This window comes from Melozone crissalis, unplaced genomic scaffold, assembly GCF_028551555.1.
Source record: "Melozone crissalis strain CALT ecotype California unplaced genomic scaffold, PUWL_Pcris_2 ptg000045l_1, whole genome shotgun sequence".
Classification (NCBI taxonomy): Eukaryota; Metazoa; Chordata; class Aves; order Passeriformes; family Passerellidae; genus Melozone; species Melozone crissalis.
This window is the reverse complement of record NW_026535823.1, coordinates 27588624-27610747: the sequence shown is the minus strand read 5'-3', so window position 1 is coordinate 27610747 and position 22124 is coordinate 27588624. Positions and strand designations below refer to the sequence as shown.

The following is a 22124-nucleotide window of genomic DNA, read 5'->3' as shown; positions in this document are numbered from 1 at the left end:
CTCCTTCTGCTTTGAGGTTCTCCAGCACTAAAACATGCCACACAATTTAGCCCTACAGCTTCTTACTTTCCTAGACTGGGGCCTTCAAAGAAAAATTAATTAATCAGCAAACATGGTTTTAGGAAATGCTTGATAGGTTATCAAAGTAAGATGTAGCTTACCACATCGGAACTTCATGCCACGATAGTATCAAAGGAAACCACAGTTTCACTTGTGCCAAAAATGTGTGGGAATCTTACCAAATTATACACAGACAAATTTTCTGTGCAAAGATCTGCAAAGGTAAAGCAGAGTCAGGATTTTCAGTCTTCACAAAAGATGGCAAATGCTACAGGTGGAACACAAAGCTTGAAAGTTGCTTCCAGAATTATTCTACCCTGGCAGAAACTCCTGAAGTTGCACAGGAGTGTGAAGAGACCTTTCTATAAATGGCATATACAAACAGATATTGTGCACTTATACCTTGTAGGCATGCAGAGTTTTCAGCTTGAAAGAATTCTGCTCACTGATTGCCTGAAGTGTGGGGGAGCAAAAGAAAATGGGTATTTAGCATCTCTGTGCTTGCTGGCTGCAGAACTTCATGAACTGACACGTCTCTCAAACATCTGGCCTGATGCCAGCATCATCCTTGCATTTTGTGCTGCATGAAGGAGTAATTTTTATTTTTTTTTCAGTTAAGTTGCTTCAGCAAATTCTCCTGTTATTAGGAAAAGACAGATCTGTAAGGAGAGTTGTCATCTTTATTTTAAAATCTTGGAGCAATTGATTTATATTCATTCTATTGACACCAATTTTGACAAGTTTTGTGTTCCATTTCATGTATAAAGGAAATTCCATAGCAGACATCTTAGAAGGGTGGTGGGTAAAAGCCTGTAGGCTGTTTTTAATTTTTAAACCACTTTCAGAATTCAAAGCTAGAGCCAGCTGAATTTCTGTTGGAATTGAGAAAACTTTATATAACCAGATCCACAGATTAAAATGATGCCAGCCAAAATTATACTCTAGTACAAAAAACAATTACACAACACTGATTAAATTACTGGATCAGGACCTTTTGAGGTTGCTGAAATACACATTAATTAGGTTATTGAAGATTAGAGGTGGTGTTTTTATGTGAAGGATGGGAGTTGGGAGGGAAAGGATTTAAAAATAGTAAAATACAGTCATCATGAAGAAGCAATTTCTGCTGGTAAGCTACCAAACATAAGTTTTCTTTTTAAATTCAATTACCCAATATTTACACAAGAGTCTCTGAATATCAAATCAGTTGCCATGGAAATATGGAAACTAAGCAGATAAACAAAAACACCTGAAATTAAATTGCATTTGAATGGACATGCAGTTTGCTTCCACCACTTGCATTGTATCAGGCATCTGTACACTGTGCAATATGTTTCATTCAACACATGGTTTGAAACCCAAAGGTAACCAAGAAAGAAATAAGTTGTTACAATTAGCATCTTTATGTAAAATTTCATACTCCACAAAACAATGCAATTGACACAGGGCTTACACAGAACATTGGGTGATGCTTTGCACTCACTGTGATGGCTTGGAAATATAATTCACTGCACAATACTCACAGAATATTTACAGAAAATGAGAGCAATCATTAGTCTCTTATAAATAAGGTGACCAAATATCCCAGCCTTCTGTGAATACATGTAACCCCCTCCATGCCATGATGAAGTCATGGCAGTTATTTTGCTCTAATGAGCCTGCTCCTATCCCCATGAGTATTCTAAAAATAAAAGAAAGATATCACACACAACCAAAAGTAGTCACACAACAAAACCACATTCTTGTTATAAAATTTAAATTCTCAAACATCCTTTTAGTACTGTCTCATTTTAGTTCAGTTTCTACTGCTTTACTTCCATGGGTTTCCCCTTTCCCTGAATGTGATGCTGGTCCCCACCTCGACAGGAGCAGGGAGGACTCTGGAGAAATGAACTGTAAAACGGCATCATCCCAGCAGTAAAGAAAACAAAAGAACATGGCTTGCAGGCAAAAGGAAAAGGAAGCTGAAGACCCATTTGTGTCTAGAAGGGTGAAGAGAAAATGGACATTTTGGTCGCCTTAGTTACAAGTCTCTCAGTCACCTGCATGCACGGACTTTTGTTTTAGTCTGGAAGTGTTGATTTCACAACCACACCCGGTTTTATTCAAACACCAAACTGGTGAAAAGTGTTATGAACAGCAATCACAAGGATGGAACAGCCTTTTCTCCCAGAAGTAACAAAACAAGATACTCCTTGCAGTCTTCTTTCCAGCTGTGCATATGGATCTGTACAAGTCCCATCTCCTGGTAGGCAGCACTAACCCTGCAGGCATGACCAGCTCAAGCTGTGACCCTTGACAAGTTGTGCACGAGGTTGCCATTAAAGGTGACGTTCAGCAAGGTTACCACACATGGTTTGGGTACCACAGTTACCAGCAAATCACTTTAATGGTGACCAATAGATTATAAGTTACTCCAACTACACACAAATCAGAGAGGATTATTACAGAGACAATACTTTACACTCCTCTACCTGCAGCTTTCAGTTTGGTTTGGTTTGTTGCTGTTTTCTACACGGTGGTGGTCTCCCGTGGCGCATAATGTGTTTTTCTAAACTATCCAGGATGGCAACAGCAATCCTTTGGACATGGGGATCAGTGTGGATATTTTCCTTGATGTTGTACAAATGCTGCAAACCACCTTCTTCAATTAACATGCTGCAGTATCTGGCGGCTGTAATAGGATTATAAAAAGGGAATTAAAACCAGAATTATCTAGGGTAAGGGTAGGAGATAATGTAAACACTGACTGAAATCCACTTTTGTCTCCAGGCAGTATTTAAGACACTCCCTAAACTGTCCACAGAAGTGCATGAGTACTTAAACAAGTGACAACACAACAAAGTGATTTGGACAGGACTCCAGCTGTAATCAGGTCTCTTACCAGTCTGTCTCAGCTGACTGGAAAGTGCCCTGTAATATGCACAGTATTCTCTCTTCCCCCCACCTCCTCTACAGGCATTTAAAGTGCACATAAACAAACCAGAAGAAATGGGAATCAAAAGCACTATAGGGTCTCTGAGTATCCAGGTAAATAATAGCCCTTTAACCCAAAAACCTTGGTACAGAACAGTTACCAAAAAATGGTCTCAGATATACCACACCATTTGTGGAGGCCTCCAGGCTTGGACAGCAAATACAAACTAGCTCCTTCCAATAGTTTGCTATTGCTATAAATATGTTGATGGTGGCCTCTCATTAATTATAAGTTGCTACAAATGCCTTTCCAGGGTTTTTTCCACTTACATTCTGGAATTCACTAAGTTGAAATCACACCCCCATCAGCTGCAGCATTATTAAGAGCAGGGAACAGCTATAAAAAGAGCTGTAGGGTGGATGTAATGTGCAAGCTGCAGAAGTTGTTATGGAAAGGTCAGGATGACTGTAATGCAATCCACAGGGCATTACCTCAGATGGGCCCAATTGCACCATTCATCTCAGTGGTGCAACACCAGACTTGTTTTAATGCTGATGTTGAGCATTTCGCTGGGGATCACATTTACTGTGGCACTACAAATATTTTAGTTAGGTTACCTCACTGAGGTGACTGTGACATAGACAAATAGCAGCAGAATAAAAAAAAATATACAAAAAATTTTAAACCAATTACTTCCAGGCTACTTTACACTGTCATCTCTAAGAGGGGGGCCTAAATAAAAAGCATCTCCTCTCCAGGCCTACTAAAAGTTTTCTTGGTACCAAGCACTAAAAGCTGAAGATTTTCCTCCCAAATACATCTTCATATTTCATTTTCTTCATATTACTTTTTTACCCGCGGTAGGTTATGACATTTGCTACCAAACATTTGGTTTCTCTGCAGCTTTGTCCAGAAGCTTCTGGCATCAACTACCATCAGAACTACAGGAATTCTGTCTTGGTCTCAAATCAGGAGGAGGCCAATGCAAACCTCAGTAGCATATCAAAAAGCTCAGATGTGAGGGCAAACAAAACATCAAAATTAAATAGAACAATTAGGACAGCACAAAATTAACAGGAGTGAGGCACAAAGATAAATTACAGGGCCTTATTTAAAATCTGTTATCCAGATCTGACCAGTAAAACAATTCTGTTAGAACAGTCTGACTTCATAATGAAAAATCTCACAGATTTCTGGACAGTACCCTGGGAACAGAGGCATATTTATGAGCTCTATGAAGGGCAGCAAAACAGTATTCTCTGTGCAGTTATATATTATGCGATGTTATTGGTTGGCCCTGAATGGATGCCTTATCACTGCAGAAATAAAGATTGATGGGACAGGGATAAACAAGCCTAGATATGCTGCCACCAAGGAGATTAAAAACTGGCACAGAAAACACTTCAAATACTTCAGAAGAAATCTGCTTTATATAGACATATTCATGACAAAAATTCCTGTCCAAAAAATCCCAACATTAAAAGCCAGGAAGGTTTGTCCCCTCCTACACTTAGGTATAGTTGGGGGATTTATTTCCTTTTCCCAACAATACTGCATAACATCAAATGCTCTCAAATCAGTCTACTTCTCATTTTGCAGATGGGAAAGAGATATTAAGAAAATGACATTTATGCCACAGCAAGTTACTGCAAAAAGGCAACTAGAGATGAGGAATAACTATAGCTTCTGTTCCCATAGTAAGACACTGCTACCTGCCATAGTCATTGCTCTTAATTTAAAAGGAATTTGTTGCCCAGCAATTAATATTTGCATATTCTATTTGAATAAAAACACATGTGCAAGCAAAAAATGTAGTTAAATCTTAACAAATCCACATTGTGGAATTAACACTATGCGTCTAACAGAAAAATTTCAGTTAATAGAAGAGATGTAAGGAACTTCCACTACTCTCTTTTTCTCCTCCATTTAGCCAAGCCCCAGGAGTGAATAACCCAGAAATTCTTATTTTTCCCACTTCATGCTAGTGGGAAAAATAAGAATTTTAAGGGTAATATTCTCTCAAAAATTAAGAATTTTAAGGGCGATATTATCTCAATACATACGATTTTTGCTGCAGACGTGCTGCATGGCCCACACTGCCCATAACTGGACACCAGGTGTCATGAAACAGCCAAGTAGTGGGAAAAATGGATTGAAAGACCTATTAAAAAAAAAAAAAAGAAACAGTTACTTGCTTTATTACTAGATACTATTACTTCAGAGGTCATATGTTTGTTCCATATATTAACTACATGTTAACTACACATGTCAGCCACATGTTAACTAAAGAAGACATTGATAAATATTAAGAGGCTGGTCTGCTGCATCTAAAACTCGTTTAAGACAACTACCTGCAAATATCATATATAGTAGATATGTGGTATGCTTTTTTTCCCCCAAGCTCTTGTTCACAAGATAAGACAATATTTACCTGTAAGCCACCATCTCACATTCTGGGGTTGGCCAGTTCAAAATGGCAGTATGCTGTAAAATACAGAACCCAGAACATTGGCTGTTAAATACAAACATTGAAACAAAATTAGAAAAGACTGTGATAAAATTCACCATGATTTCTGTACCAGCTGCTCAAGGAGAGATGTCCTCTGGCTGCGACTCAACGTCCAGGCCTGCTCTCCCCGAGAAATCAGATGAGCAATAATCCCTGCTGCAAAGTAGCTGACTTCCACCTCCACACTGTGCAACAATTTACTGATGTGGTCTATGAAGTCCTTCCACATTAACTCAGAATGGAGCTCTTTCACTTCAGCTATGTTATTCTGGAATTGGGAAATAAATAATAAAAAAAGAGAGAATGTCAACAGAAAGAAGATGGTGTGAGGGAGATAAACGCAAACTTGAATTATATTGTGTGAACAGACACAGATAAACACTCAGATGAGATCTCTGTACATCCAGGTGATCACCACATGCCAAAATTCTACTTTTGCTTTTAGAAATTTTTCCAGTCTATGCAGGAATTTGCATCAAAACAAAGAGGTTTTCTCCTAAATGATTTTATGCCATTAAAGTTTAGATTAATCAAAGGCTATTTTTAACATTCTCAAGCCCAATTTAAAAAATTTCCAGCAAGGCAAAATTCTGCATTCCACTGACTTTCAACCTACTTTTTGTATTTGGACTCATTTGAAGCCTCACTCTCCTTTCTGAAAAGCTCTTTTTATTTCTTCTAACCATCAATTTCAATATAATTTTTGAAGAAACATAAATAAGTTCAAAAACATGCAAATTGCAAATAATACACACTATAGGGATTAAAGAAGAATGTAAAAAATATTAGGATATGAAAAACTAATTTTTCAGGTTAACACAGGGTAAAAAAAATCCTTTCAAAATAAAATTTTAAAAGTATATGTTTCAGACTGGTTTTTTTTTCATCTTACCAGAAGTCCAAGAACTTTCTGTTGGATGGATGATTCAGATGGAAAAGACTGTGGATAAAGCAAATTTTTAAAAAAAGTAAACATTTATGCTTATTATTGAAACAGCTTTAATTATAAACCTGTGCTGCTAATCCACCACCAAGCCCCCCTTCCTCACCTCTAAGACTCTCATGAAAAGTTCTAGCCCTTGGTTTTCAATAAAGTGCCGACACGTTGTTGGAGATTCATCTGTGAGGTTCCAAAGTGCACTCAATGTGAACTTGAGGGTGGTATCTACAAGATTCTGATTTGTTTTCTGTTTAACTATTTGTAGAAGTTGCTAGGGAAAAAAAATCAAAATATCAACATATGTATTAACTCCTCTGCTTTTTTCTACACTAAGTGGGCAATGCATAGCTGTCATTTATACACAGAGTTAAGATAAACAGGCTTAGAGTCAAAAAATACAAAATAAACCAGCTATTAAACTTTTTACCTCTGCCTGCTAAAGGAACTCATTCCTTTGTTTCCACAGTAATTACATGTGTAGGGCTATTACAGATGGCACAAAGCCACCCACAGAACTCAGAACCTCTACAGCAGTATTTACTTCATTCTCATTTTGAGCATCTTTCACCCTCAACAATGAATTTCAAATCAAGGTATGTCTTGCTATCTTACTTTACATTAATTGTGTCAAGTTTTTCCACTTTGGCTTACCTTCTAAATAATTTTCACATGAATACATGTTAATATGTTCTTAGAATTTTATCTCCTTATGTTTACTTTGTATCTCCAGGAACACTGCTGGTATGAACAGCTGGAGAGGATGGGATGGCAGGAAAGCCTCTGACTTACCCTAACAATGAAGAGTTCTGCACCAAGTTGAGCTGTTTGCTCTGTTGAAAGCTGTAAACAAACAAAAGCAAATCAACATTATTTTAGAGTTTAGAAATATTTTTCTATCATCTCAAAGCTTAATTCCATACCTTTGCAGCAAGAATGGAAATTATGGCTACAGCCATCCTTTGCATGTTTTGATCTTCATGATTGCACAGCCACTGCATAACAAGTTTGGCTGCTTCAAACCTGGAAGTTAAAAAAACCATAATTTTTATAAGTTTCATAAGTGTTAGTAAAAGAAAGATGTACACAGACAACAGAAGTATGGTTCATACCATAAAAAGTAGGAAGATACAGTGAAATTTTATGAGCCTCTATCAGCTTTAAACTGTTGACTTAGGGTCTCTTCTAATTATGTATCAGAGTGCACAGGAAGTGCTTCCAAAGAAGGAAGAAAAATTTGGCACAGTCTTCTGAAACAGCAGACCATCACACTTCAAAGTATTTGGACAAAATATTTGAGTGAAAAATGTCTGCAAAAAGCAACCCCAGAGAAATGCTGACTTCTGTTACATGGAATTAAAGATAGACCCATCCAGATGAAGTTCAAAAACCTCTGTACAGCAAAGGATTTTTTCAGACCTATACTCAATTGTATATATTTGGGTCAACAGGCCTAAAACAATATAGGCCAGATAAATTCAGCACACTGGATTGATTTAAACTGAGCAAAACTGGGGCCAGAAACAAAGCTTCTGAAGAAAAATACTCTGCAATGCTTCAAGTCATTTCAACTGACATCTAAAACTTGCCTGTTAAATGGGACATCCTGAAGGATTCTGTCACTGCATAGTGAAAGAAGGCAATTCTTTTGCAGCTGTAAGAAATAAAAAATAATTGCTTTATTAGAAACACAAAAATTTTGGAACACTTTCTATTGGGGTGCACGAGACAGAGAGTACTTTTTGGCCCTTATTAGCATAAGAGAACTGATAGATAAAATGCCTTGGCAAAAGCGAACGGAACTTTGAAAATTAGATCTAGATAGCAAGAAGATTTAATGAGACAGGTTAACCAGAAAAAGAAAATCTTATTAAACAATGCAAGCAAGAGATGTTGTTACATGCATAAGTTTGTGTATGTGATTTCAACCTAATCATTGTAGTACACATTACTAGTCTCCCTAAAATACTATATAAGTGCTTGTATCCCACAAAAAATCAGATTCCGATCACCGAGTTGTTACAGACACATTTTATGAAAAATCCTTTCCTTAGGATTTTTTTCTCCTGAGAAGCTGAGACCTCAGGAACAAAATGTAAACAATGATTATCTGCTGCTGTGGAATGCAACAGGTGCACCTGTGATTGGTCTCATGTGGTTGTTTCTAATTAATGGCCAATCACAGTCAGCTGGCTTGGACTCTCTGTCCGAGACACAAACCTTTGTTATCATTCTTCTTTTTCTATTCTTAGCCAGTCTTCTGATGAAATCCTTTCTTCTATTCTTTTAGTATAGTTTTTATATAATATATATCATAAAATAATAAATCAAGCCTTCTGAAACATAGGATGAGGGAAGAGACAAGCATCTGACCCTAAGCCCCCTGTGAACACTGTCACACCGAGTCAGTCTCCTGTCTCTCCATCACAGACAACTTTCTTGCCATAAACACATTTCCTGGAGGTCCTGGGATGTGGAGAAACCTTTTGTTGAGACCCACAAGACAGAGGACGGCACAGAAAGCAGAGGAGCTTTGCCCTGTACCTGCTGATGATTGGGGAAGTGCTCCATGGCCTTGAGGAGCAGGTGGGTGACGTCTGCCAGGAGGCGCACGGGCATGCCGGCCGCCAGGTCCTGCTTGGTGAGGTTGAAGACGCAGGCGCTCGCCGCCAGCTGCACGGGCAGGTTCAGGGGGTGGTTCCTCATGCCCATCACCACCAGCTGCAGCACAAGGGTGGCCCACGTTAGCTGCTCACACACTTGCACACAGAGCCCAAGAACAATCTGCCTCCCGCTCCAGGCCACAGCAGTGACTCACAGCACCCAATTTCTGCCTGCCTTGTACTTGAGTGAGAAACCCATCTGGTGGGATTGGAATTCTCAAGGAATAACATTTCCTTTTGCTCAGTGATTCAAAGCTGGCAACTTCTACTGCTCCAAGTCCTTTTGCACAGCTTGCAGCAACCTCTCAAAGAAGAGGCTGCACAGACTGCAAGAAATTCCTAGAAAGAGCCAGGTTGGGATAAAATCACCAAACCCTTTCAGAGGTGAATGAAGCAGGACAGAATTTCTGCAGTGCAATGGTAATGATGTAGTGCCTTGTTGTTTGGCGATGAGCCATTTGGAATCACATCCTGAGCTGCTAGGTCAGGACGGATTTTTTGCAGCTTCTTCCTGCATGATGTTTTTGGCTATGTATGTTGATTGTGATCTCACCAAATAAACATTTAATAATAATATTTTTCTTGTTGATAACTGACAGGTAAAGTCTTTTGGACATTGATGCCAAATTTAAGGCCACTTGTTCAACATCGAAGAGGATAAGAAAAATAAAAACCATGTGTCCTACTGGTGCCTCTTTTTAGGATCCCTGCAAAATTTAAACCACCTCTGGTGTTCTAGACATGGAATACCAATGCCTAGAATGGATTTCTAAGGAAGGTTCTGGGCTCCAGGTTACAGCCCCATACAGAACACTGACAATATCCATTCACCCATTACCCTGCTGGAGGGTGACAGTAGAGAAGCTGTCACTCAATTCTTTCCTTACTATTAATGTTTTGTGAGCATCAGCAGAAGGCACTGCTCTGTCTGGTGAATAAGACTAGACACAGCTTTGATTAGAACCCAAACAGATATGATCTAATGACAGAATTCATCTGAAGAATATTTCATATCATATTCAAAGGTATGTGAAAAAATCAATTTACATGCTACTAAATTTAGATAATTTCTGTTAATAGAGAACAATTTTGCCTAACATAAACCACTACAGGGCATCTTCTACATCCCTCATGTTTAAATAGGTTTTTTTTTTTTATTTAACATTACAATTTTTATCTTGAAAAACACAACCAAAAAGGTAAAAGCTTATAAACTAATTTATACCAGGCTTTTGGGGATGAGCTCAGGAAGAACACACAAGAACCATCAAAACTATTATTTTACCTTTAAAATTTCAGGCTTAGTTTTTTCCATTACATGTGTCAGGCTGAATAAATGAAAGAGTGCTTCTCTCACAAAGAAGGCTCGCTCACTGTACCGCTTCAGTGCTTCTGAAATCTGAGTTTCATTTGCTTCTCCTGACACCTGTGAACACAGAAATAATCTTTAGTTCAACATGTCAACATTTTACTTGCAAAGTTTTGTTCCCAAAAAATGCAAAGCTGCAGTTTCAAAGGCAGTGATTTGGCCAAGTCTTTCTGTAAGCAAATGATTGCCAGCCTGCTCTAGTTTCCATTTAATGATATTTTCTGTTATAACTGTAAATTGTGTAACTGGTTTGTTCCTCAGTCCTACTATTTAATGAATCATTGCTGCAATCACTGTTTTTTATAACTCTTAGGGCAGCATGCAAAAATTGTTCTACTTAACATGGCACATACAAAAAAAGTAAAAGGTTTATATATAAAAGTGTCACATTCTGTGTGCATCCTGCATTGTATACAGGCATGCTTTTCTGAAATTTTTCATATCAGGAATATATTACAGACTTGAGAGAACTGACAGCACCTTGGATTTTTTTATTCTCCACTGATTAGAACAGGGTAGCCCTGTTCACTGACATGTTGTACAGTCAATTATACCCTACATGAAAAATTTCCACTTGGTTTCATGTTCTCAACTATAATATCTGCCTAGTGTTCATAATCAAATTTCACACGGCTGCTGTAAAGACAGTAATATTTTACCTCTGCTGTTTCCATGAGTTCTGTGTCTTGTTTACTCTTTAGCAGTATCTAGACTAAGCAGTTTAATATTTCAGTAGAGTTACTAATGAATTTAGGTCACCAAAAAAACAAAATAAAACCAATCATAGCCTACAGTCTTTTCTTGACAATTATGCCTTTAAAAAAAAAAGAATGCAAATGTATTTTGCTAACCACAGTGCCACAAGTCCATTGTGACTTGCACATTACTAGAACCTTCTTCCTCCCTGCCTTTTCATGGTGCAGACAGTTCTATGAAGCAATTATTCTGAACAGCAAGGATTACATTGTATTATTTTATACCAAACATGAGGTATAACCTCCTGGAGCTGGATATCATCACACCAAAGGGGAACTTGCCTTTTCTGTGCATTTCAGAATTTGCTATTTCAGCTGTGACAACTAAGTACTCATGAGACCTGGCCCTCAACAACTGTCAAATTTCGGGGGAAAAAATACAAAAATTGTGCAGCTGTGCCACTCCACTTGCCTATAACAAGAGCATTCTGAATTTTAAAACTGAAGTGGAAAACTAGACTTGCACAGAAGACAGACTAAACTATGGACACATCAGGCTCTCTTCCTCATTCCCTCTGCAGCTTCCATCATTCTCAAGACCCAGCAGAAAGGAAAAATCAGTGTCAAATATAACATACCACTGACATGTCTAAAACAACTTTTTTTAAATTAATTCTGACCTGCTTATTCTCCAATAATTGCCTTCAGATTTTACAGAACAGGGAATGAGGTCTTGTTGCCTGGCTCTAAAAGATAAATAGATGCACTTCAGAAAACATCGTCTCATCCTAAGGGGCTAAGTAATTGAGGATTTGTTCAAGGAGAGGAAGTCTTTCATCCTAAGTTATTGCTTCTTTTGTGATGTATTCATCACCAGAAGACCTTTCAAGACAGGTAGAAATATTGTAAGAGGAAATAGCAGTGGTGATGGAGCATAACAGCAGCTGAGTGATTCATCTGTATTGTATCTGCCGTGTTAATCATGAACTGCTCAAAGCTTATGCAAATTCTACCTCCACCCCTCACACATTGCTGACTTATGCCAGATACTGTCTGGAATCCAGGAAATATTATCCCACTAAGTGACTTCAGACAAGGCAAAGCTCAGCTTTCTTAGATATGGAAAATCAAGATCTAAGGTTCACCGAAAAGGCACAGAAAACAGATGCCTCTTACAAGTATATGCATATATACAGTATTATGTAAATTTAGCAGTTTGTGTCAAAATTAAGTAGGAATTTCACCTAAAGCCAGGTGAAATTATAATTAACAGTTTAAATTATAATTATAATTGACAGTTTAAAAAAATGAACCCGCACACGCATACATTTACAAACTATTAGCTCTATTTCCCCTGCACATTCTATTTTTTCAGTGAAATTAATTCCCCCACTTAACCTTCAGGTTTCCTTCTCCTGTTAAGAACTCTGAGTAGCCGGCATCAGTAGCTAGCAGTCCTACAAACTGCATCGTGGGCCGCTGCAGAACGAATGCCTGTACAGCTTTATCTGTCACATGTTTTCTTCCAGAAATGTCCAAAGACACAAGGTTAGGCAAGATATCTTTCTGTTCCAGTAAACGAAGAGCTATGTCCGATGTGAACTGTTTGTCATCCGAAATATCAAGGTGATTCAGGTATTTTAGTTCTCTTATTACATCCAGAATCTGGGTTGTGGTCATTTTCAAGCATTTCAGGTGGTGCATGGTCAAAGACTTGAGCCTGTCTTTGCAGGTGAGGAGTGCTGTTATGTCAGTGACGGAGGTGTTGGATATATCCAGACTTTCCAACCTGGGAAGTGAAGCAACATCTGCCAAGTCCTCGTTGTAGAAGAGCACGTTGGTGATGCTCAACGCGCGGAGCCCGGACAGCTGACTGAAACACCTCTCGTAGGGGTCCTCCAGAGAGAGAGTCAGTGAGTTCAGCACCAGGCACTGCAGATTCTGCTGGATCCACTTATTGCTGCCCAGTCCACTGATAATGTCTGTGATTGTTATATCTGCATTGACCCCCGTGGCATCCAGCTCCACCAGTTTGTGATGGCAGAAGGCTTTGCGGAAAGCCACGGCGGAGATTTTGGCCTTGCGGATGCAGGCGCGCTTCAGGCGCATCTGGGTGCCTCGGAAGATGCCCACGGTGCCATCGTTGAGCAGCCCTGGGGGAAAACAGCATCAGTGCTTGGCTCCAGTGTTACACACCACCACTTGGACAGTAAAGGGTACAAAGTGTTGGCAGAGAAAATTAATTACAAAGTAGTTTGCCTTGATCGTTACCCCACCGATCCCAAAATCTTACGTTTGTGATTCCACTTTGAAGATTATGAGGTCGTGTCTGGAAAATTCCAGGTTTAAGAATAGGACAGATAAATAAGAAGCAGTAAATGCACGTTACCTGTTTGGTTCAGAAAATGGAACACACAATAAATAAAATATGGGTATGATTCATAAACAATTAGAGTGCTGCCCTCATTTGCTGTATTTTTCTCACTGAACTGGTTAGAAGTGTGCTAAAAGCAGAATTTCAAAATTTCTGAGTGCAATTCTCCTCTGGCCACAGTTCCATTAACCTCAAGATTGCACCACCTATCAATGACTCGTTCTCATCTTGCTTTAACTACGTAATCTAGCATTTGACTGAATTCTTAAGTAGGATCAATACTAAATTAAGCTTATTAAGTTCTATATGAAGAAGGTAGGAGTGTTGCTCAGAAACAAGCTGAATGTGAGAAAGAAACCTAAGAAGTGATTCAAAGAATAGAAAGAAGAGGGCAAGGAAAGGGTGGGAAGGAGAAAAAGACAGCAATGAAACAAAGAAAAAGCAACAATCTTGTTTAGTATCTTTTTACTCTGTAGAAAGAATTCAAAAGTAGCTTTTTCTTGCAAGACACTGGCAACATCCTAACTGAAACAATACACACTGAGTTCCCTGAATTATCAAAAATGCATTGAATATACAAATATGAAATCTTGGTGTCTTATCAACAGAAGGATTACAAAAAGCCATGTGAAGGGTGCAGCTGCACAGGCATCCACACAAAAGGAGTAGGAAGAACATGTCCTAGTTTTGCTCCTACAGGGTTATAAATGTCAACAACACTCCTAGCTTTTAATCTCCTATCTTCACATATATTTAGCAAAGAAAATGAAATAAAAGTGCAATTTATATGAATAATAACAACATTGCCACAACAGTTTGGATTTAAGTCATGGGCTAGAAATTACCTGTGTGACAAAGGCAAATATAAAGATTTGCAGACCTTTCTAAGGAGCAAATGCTTCAGGCACTTTTGACCAAGCAATCAGGGGACCACTTCCCTCTTTTTCAGGGAAAGCAAAAATATGGGATGGAACAACTGGTATGGAGCAGAAAAAGTAAAAGCAATAAATATAATTACAGTCTGGTTAAAGTATCACTAAATTACTTCTTAATTTTTGCTAATCTCATCATTTAAGGACTAAAGCTCTCTCTCTGGCCTACCTTAGCCACACTGAGTTTACCTGCCACACACCTTTTTTCCATCCTGCATTCTTTGTGTTTGTGGTATTTTGGTGTCCGAAAATGTCTTCACCACTTCCAGCATTGCTAGTGAGTTTCTGGTAATTCAGTTTCCTTGAATCTGATTTCTTGGGACTACTCTAAATAACTCCTTATCAGAAAATAGTGTTTATTAAAGATTACCCTTTTTTATGAGCTTGTCTATTTTAGGACCATTCCTTCTGTTACTTCTGACCAGAACAACTTGAGAAATCCATTACCTGCCCAGTAAGACCCAAATAAAATCTGCATCTATAGGATAGGGTGTTTGGTCTGTTTACAGTAATTTTTCTAGTGTCATGTCTAATTTTTTAACAAAAATCTCCAGCATCTCAAGGAATGGGTCCTTATCTCTACTCTAGCACAACTTATACCTTTGCTTTTTCATGACAGAAATTTTATTATACAAATTTTATCATGCTTAAAGCAAGCAACCAAGATGGCAGCGCTATCCTCAGAGAAATGCTGACAAGAGAGCCAGTAAGCCAGTACACAAAATGTAAGGATACCATAAGCTGTTTACACCACTCTAAAACTGAGTGCTTTGAAACAAATAATTCCATGTCAATAAAAGTATTAAGAGAGATGAGAAACTGCTTTAATGAATCACAAGGTTTTTTTCTAACTTAATCACAGGGGCACACAATAAAAAAAATCCAATTAAATGCTCTTCAAGAGGTATTGCTAGAAGGAGTAGACTCTTTTTTTGGTTTTTTGTGAAATGTTTGTGAAAGAAGACTGAAAAATGTTCAAATAAAGGAACAGTAAAATCATAAACCAAGACTAAGAACTTTCTATTTAGATCTATGTGGCAATGCAAAGCTCAGCTGAAGCTGTGTAAAGCAAAAATAACAAAAATTCTCTATTAAGGGATTACAGAACACAGTTTTAACAGCTGCAGCAGCAGATTCTACTAGAAAATATAGCAGAACTGCAATGTCACATTCCAGTGAAATAAGTTCACCACTGAGCCACAAATGATTGCTTTTACCATGAAATGCCATCGTCTGCAGCAGTCGATCAGCCACCTCTTGAGGGAACATTCCTGGCTCCTGCAAGCACAATGTCCCATCTTGCCTTTCAGTGCAGAACTTCTCTAGGTTGGCAGTCAGGAAATTCAAACAGATATCAAGTAAAGAATATGGAGAAGCTTCCTCCTGTCACATGCAAGACACAAAGAAACAAAGGAGATTTAGTCAAGTCATTCTTTCTATGAACCTTCCATTACTCTATAATGTCTTTTTGTTAGTCTGGCAAATATTACAAGAGGAGATGTCTCCCTCAGGGCCACACAATGAACAACTGGCCAAACCGATGGGAGCCTCCTTCCCCTGGCATCCCCAGAACCACATCCAGTCACATCTGCTGTGCTTTGAACACTACTTGTGTTCCCAGAGGAAGAAATGCAATTGCTGAAAAATAATTTTAATTGATGAAGTCTACTGGGAATTAATCAATCAAGACAGACTGAAAGAAGATTTAAAAATCAAATTATACTTCTGTATTTATAACATTTCTTTTAATCTTTTATTTAAGTCAACGCATACCAGAAGTTTGCTACCAACACACATAAGAAATGCAGATATGGCAGATAAATTGCATATATAGGAGAAATTATTGATACTGAAAAGAGCAGCTACAGCTTCACATCAAAAAATGAAACCCAAAAAGAACCAGTTTAATTCCAAATCTTGTGCAGCAATAAACTAACATCTATTACAGTGATCCTTTTCCTCTTTCCAGGCACTCTGCACCTGGAAAACATCTATAGCACAAGTCTGGGTACAAAGGACAAGGCAGAATATAAACTTGATCTTTTGCCTCAGAGTTTGAGGTTGTACACTGATACATGAAAATCTCAAAGGGTTTTTTTATTCTATGTCTAATAATAACCTACTGTTTTCAGGCACACAGATTAATCAACATAAAGAATGACTCTCAGCACTGTGAATCATCCCCAGCACCACACAAAAGAAGGCCGAGTGACTGGTACATACTCCCCCAGACAATATTGAAAATAACAGCATCAACTGTTGTCAGATCTCATCTGCAGGAAAAATAGTAGCTTCCCTTTTATACAGAAAATTCTGGATAATTTCACCTTTCTTTCTCAGCCCATATAACTTCTGTTGCTTTGCTTGCCTAATATGCTGATCACAGGAGTACTGAAATATGTAAAAGGTTATAGAGGAGACATATAAATAAGGTTACAGAGATAAGTATTCTAAAATAAGGTGCACATATTTGAGGACTGGGAGGTACCACATTAGGGCAAAGATGGAATGGAGTCTATCTTTAATGAATCATGTATTAACAACAATTAGAGACTGCAGTTTAATGCCTCCTGAAGACTTAAGTACAGGCTTGGGAAGTGAAATCTCCAAATTATTCAAATGCAAGCTCCTTTTGCAGCTTTTGACATGCAACTTTTAATCCTTTGACTCAGTTTTGCTAAGTGCTTAAGTTTCATTATTTTTTTACTTTATTATTACATTGTATTGTTATAAAAACAGGAGTTACTTTGTGATGCAACTTGCTCCCATACCAGGAAACAGCAATTTTGGCTGCCTCCAATCTTAAGAGGATAAGAAAATGAAGGACAGAATTTGGAATTGTGATTGTCTGATGTTTCTTTCTGTTTCTTTGTAGTGTGCAAATATGCCTGACTATTTTCAAATAGTACATTTCTTATGTGAGATGGGAAAATTTCCTTTTAAACTCGAAATCAATATATATACCCAGGACTTCTATGACAGCTGATGAACCAAACAAAAATCAGAATCTCTACTCAAAGGTGTATGAAAATCATTCCCACTGAAGCAAAGACATCCACATCTCCATTAGATCTTGTGTTTCTAATTTGATGCTCAAAGATGACAAAACCAGAATACAGTCTCTCTTCATTCCTCCTGGAACTGTTCCTTCCTGTCTGCCAGAAAAGCTGAAACACTTTGATGTATCAGTGAACAAACTCCAATGAGAATTTTTAGCCCTGTAGATAGGCCACTGGCATATGACTCAGAAAACTATTTTTTCAACCAGTACCTCCGAGTGGCCAATCTGTCCTTTGGAAATGCAAGTTGAATTTTTACATAATCCCTCTGGAAGTTCATGCAGGGCACCTCCATACAATCAAGGAACAAAAAGCACAAGCAGGGATCAATTACATTTGCAAACAAAACAGTTCTGTTTTTATTAACTCCACTCATTCCCACTATAGGGGACATTTGTAATAATTCTTCAACTTGCTGCCCAAAGGCTGAGCAAACACCCCTGACAAAGGCTCCTGAGGTAACCTGGGCAGACAGGCAAAATGTTTTTATCTGGATCTAATAAAGTCCTCTGACAAGCATCCTAAAAACAATTTCCTAGGCTGCCTGCTACTGAAATAGAACAGCTCAAATGCAGTCTGGAAATCTTTCATGTGAGCTGGAGGCATTCCTTTTCTCACTCTTCTATGCTTCAAGACAATATTGCCCAGTTAAAGTTGTATTTAAGCTCTTACAAGGTCAGAATTTAAGTGGTTCATTTCTCTAGCTCAGCTTTTGAATGTCAGGCTGGAGACAAACCTGGCATTTGTTTTCTGATCACTTTCTGTCTAATGAGACACCATAAATGTATGTCAACCATAACAGAGCACTGGAATTTTTTGTCATTATTTAATAAACAATCGCCCTACAGTTTTTAAGTAGAGCTTCCATTATGCTCTTTTACTTTTTCATAGTCATCTTAATTATCTGATACTGCAATTAACCTCACAGTTTCTTTCATTATATCAAATTAATTGAGTAGCCAGGAAACAAATACAAAAATTAATTCCCCAAACCACAGAATTATGAATTACATGATGCAAGCTGGGGTGCCTTCATTAACTAAAACATATATTATGAGAGCAATGTGACACATCTAAAAGCTGGCTAGCTTATGGAATAGCATAAAAAGTAGAATAATTGCATTTAGATGGGCTTTTAAATGTTTATTTAATTAAAAAAAAAAAAAAAAAACTTTTAAAGTGCTCAATATAATCAAAGCCAACCAAAAGTGTGCAGGGGGATGGGATAAATTGCCTGACTACTGCCCTCTGACAGAAACCCAATACAGAGGTGAACTGAAATGCAAAACCAGCTCCAACTTGATGTTACCAGCTCAGCTTCGAGCTCATGCCAGTTGGAAAGGTTCTCCCAAAGAACATTATCCTCCACTTTTTCTTTTGAGAATTCCATGAATCAGCTTTAAACACCACTAGAATATACTCAACACATATCTTGAAGTGCAGTTCAAAAGCAAAAAGAACTTAAGGGGACACATTAAAGCACTGGGAATAAGTTAAAGAACCTTAAGGCAAACATTATAAACCCGGTTTATAATGGCTGAGTGTGAGCATCAAAATAAAATCCTGTTCATTTGGGGAAGCATCACCAGGGAAGTATCTGCTTATATAACAATATCTAAAGAAAAATAAGAAACAGGTATAACTGCTGTTTTCTGTCAGTCATTACAATCTAGCTTTACAAAGGAAAAAAAAAAATTCCACTGCTGTGTGGGCCTTTCTCATCACAGAGGTTGTGATCCTACCAACTCCTGCCTGGCAGATTCAGTTCCTACAGGCTCTGTCTCTCAGACTCATTAAAAATCTAATTTTTTTTCCATCAGTAGTGTTTTGTTTTGGCTGGTTCTTGTTCCCCCTCAATAAATCAGTATGTAACACTGGAAGAGAAATACCAATTTCATCTCTGACAGAGCCATGCCTGTGATGTGCTCCCCAAGTTTTACACCCAATTGCAGACTCAGCATGACAAACCCCAAACATGCAAAGTCTCTGCGAGCCAGGCCCCATCTGCTTTTCCCTCTCTAAAGTCTCAAAGGATGAGATGGGTACAGGATTAAGGTCTTTTCAACTTGTGGTGGTCATTTCTCTCAAAACATTAACAGGAAAAAAGAGGTAATTTAGAGCCTTGGTTTTGGTTTCGGATGTACCATGTTTCCCATCTCTCCACAGCCCCAAAACTTTACTTACTTTCTTAAAATGAACATTCTTTAAAAAATTAAGAAACAGTAACACAAGCAACAGCCATCAAAATCCTTCTGAGAGCTAGAGGAAAGGCAGTGAAAAATAAACAGTTTCATGATTTATGCTACTAAGAAAGCTTTATGATTATCCCATTTAAATTAAGTTAAATGGAATTAAACAGAAGTAGGTGATTTATTAGCCAGACTCAAGGAAGGATTATGCTCAAAACTCCAATTTAACATTAACTATTCTGGCACAAGAGGTGGGAACATAGAGATTAAAGCTGCTACTGATACAGAGTCAGCAGTGATCACAAGAGGCCTAAAATTAAATAGTGCCACATTAGAACTACATAGTAAGGCCACATATTTTAAGATTATTATCAAGAACTTCAGAGACAAGTTTATAAATTAGAAATGATAGAGTGGAACCAGAGTGGTGTGCTGAACCACAAAAAAATCAGGGTGAAGGAGGCAAAGAAGGTGCGAGGAGAAGCACAAAAAAAAAATTAAAAAAGGAAGGATTAAGTCACTTTCAAGACACTCAGGAGACCTCACAGGGCTATTTATGTTAAGAGATACCTGCACCATTTCAGTTTAAAGGTAACAGCTGCTAGAATACTCTGGGGATGAAAAGCACATTGGGAATAGGACATAAATCCAGCTTCTCTTAGCCTAGAAGATCAAAAGGTGAGAGATACAAATGCAGCACAATATATATAAACTATAGACAGAAAAAAAAGCCATTAAAGAGAAACACACTGCAAGCACAGCAACAAAGGCATGTAGAAATGCCATGAACTGGAAGTTTTGCCATAAATTTAGACATCAGTACATAGTTAAGCAATGAAATTCTACCCTAGTTCACTGATTAATGAGCAGGCACAAAATGTACCTACTTCAATAACAATGACACATAGCTTTATTAGGGGATTGACTGAAATCAGGCTTTTCATGACAAGGGATGAGACTAGATTGCCCAGGAAGCTGCTGCTAGTCCTTGAAAAGCAAATCTGCACACTCATGCCTGGAGCAGAGGAGCAATCCAAACAGCTCCCATATGTTCAGCTCCGGCCTGTCTGGAGCAGGGAAAGGCTGCTCCTTTGGCAGCTCCGTGCTGGGAGAGCTCAGCGAGGCCCACGCACCGAGCCTTGGCACGGCTTCCTGCAGACAGAGCCCGGACAAAGCAATTCCCAGTGGGAAGGTGCTGTGGGGGGCTGGTGGAGGCAGGGGCCGGAGGAGGCACAGGCGGCCGGGCTGTGCAGAGCCGGGCTGAGCCCTCACTCCGGCCGGCCGAGGGGCTCTGCCCCGCTCCGCCCTGGCGGCTGCGGCTGCTCGGCGCCGCACGGAGCCGTGAGGGGCCGCTCAGGGCGGCGGGTCTGGGCCGGCCGTCATCGCCCTCCCGGTGCCCTGGGGACACCGGGGCACACGGAGCCGGGATCGAGCCTCCCTCCCTGCCGTCCGCCGGGTCTCGGGTGCCCTTTTACATAACGGCGGCAGCGCCGCGGTTACACAACGAACGGCGGGGCTGCCCCGGCCCGGCGGCGGTACCGGCAGGAGGGAGGGGAGGGGGCTCTTCCTGAGCCCCTCAGCCGGGTTTGCGCCGCCGCCATGGCGGCCCCTTCCCCGGGGTCACCTCCGCTACCTGCGCCGGGTCCGGCACCCGGGGCTGCAGGAGAACAGCTCCCTGCCTCCCTTCCCTTCCTGCCTCCCTCCTTCCCCGTCCCTGCCCGCCACCGCCACCCGCTCACCATCGCGGCGCTGGGTGCCGCCGACGAGCGCCCAGCCAGCCGGTCCCGTCGCTGGGCTCCTTCTCTTTACGCTTTTTTTCTTTCCCTCCCTCCCTTCCCCCGTGTTTACCCCCCCGACCTGGAAGTGAATGTTGCCGCAGCCGGCCGGGATCCCGCCTCCCTTAAAGGGGCTGCGCCAGCACAGGTTGGTGCCGTGCTCGGGGAGCGGAGCCTCAACACTCGCGTTTTAGGCTCGAAGTGTGGGGAGAAGGGGCCGTTGCACAGCAAAGCGCATCGACCTCTCTTGCTACGAGTGTATGGGACCTTTTCTTCGGCATGGTTGCTCCGGTAGCGGAGCCGGGACCCGAGAGCTCTGAGGCGCCGGTGAGCGCCCGGCTGGAGCAGGTGAGCAGCAGCTCTGTGGCCCTGGGGACCTCCCACAGCCATGAACTGGCGTCGGCTTCACGCTTGGTGCTCTCAAGCCTCTGCAGTTCAAGTGTTTCCTGCACAAACTGGTTTATTCTGGTAATATGAATAATAATAATAACGTGCACCAGTACAATAGGTTCTGCCCGCCTGCTTTGGGGGGGAGCTTTGCTGTAAGCATAAACCATTCCGTACAAAGTAATTTCAGGTTTCAGATAACAGCAGTAGTGAAGAAAACCTGTCTCCCACCCAATACATACAATGTACTGTTGGTCA

At 39.8% G+C, this 22124-nt stretch overlaps 1 protein-coding gene across 2 annotated transcripts; it reads right to left on the bottom strand.

The window, feature by feature from the left end:
* Positions 1-720: 720 nt before the first annotated feature.
* LOC128942935 (protein zyg-11 homolog B) lies at positions 721-21531 on the bottom strand. Of its 2 annotated transcripts, XM_054285659.1 has the most exons (14): positions 21444-21531; positions 15674-15839; positions 12549-13303; positions 10372-10512; positions 8968-9144; positions 8013-8077; positions 7347-7446; positions 7216-7266; positions 6536-6697; positions 6379-6426; positions 5557-5754; positions 5409-5461; positions 5041-5138; positions 721-2734 (listed from the first exon to the last, which is right to left on the bottom strand). In XM_054285659.1, the coding sequence occupies exons 1-14, from the start codon at positions 21444-21446 to the stop codon at positions 2544-2546; spliced, it is 2208 nt and encodes a 735-aa protein (XP_054141634.1). In that variant the 5' UTR covers positions 21447-21531; the 3' UTR covers positions 721-2543. The 2 variants fall into 2 exon arrangements, with proteins under 2 accessions (XP_054141634.1, XP_054141635.1); XM_054285660.1 differs by lacking the exon at positions 721-2734 and having other exon boundaries at positions 5050-5138; positions 5543-5754.
* Between the last annotated feature and the right edge of the window lie 593 nt (positions 21532-22124).

Coding starts and splice junctions, on each gene's coding strand:
- LOC128942935 (XM_054285659.1), bottom strand. Junction 9,145..10,371: donor CTAAGCCTGAAATTTTAAAG/GTAAAATAATAG, acceptor CTTGTGCTGCAG/CTGGTGGTGATGGGCATGAG. Junction 6,698..7,215: donor CAGAACTCTTCATTGTTAGG/GTAAGTCAGAGG, acceptor TTTTTTCCCTAG/CAACTTCTACAAATAGTTAA.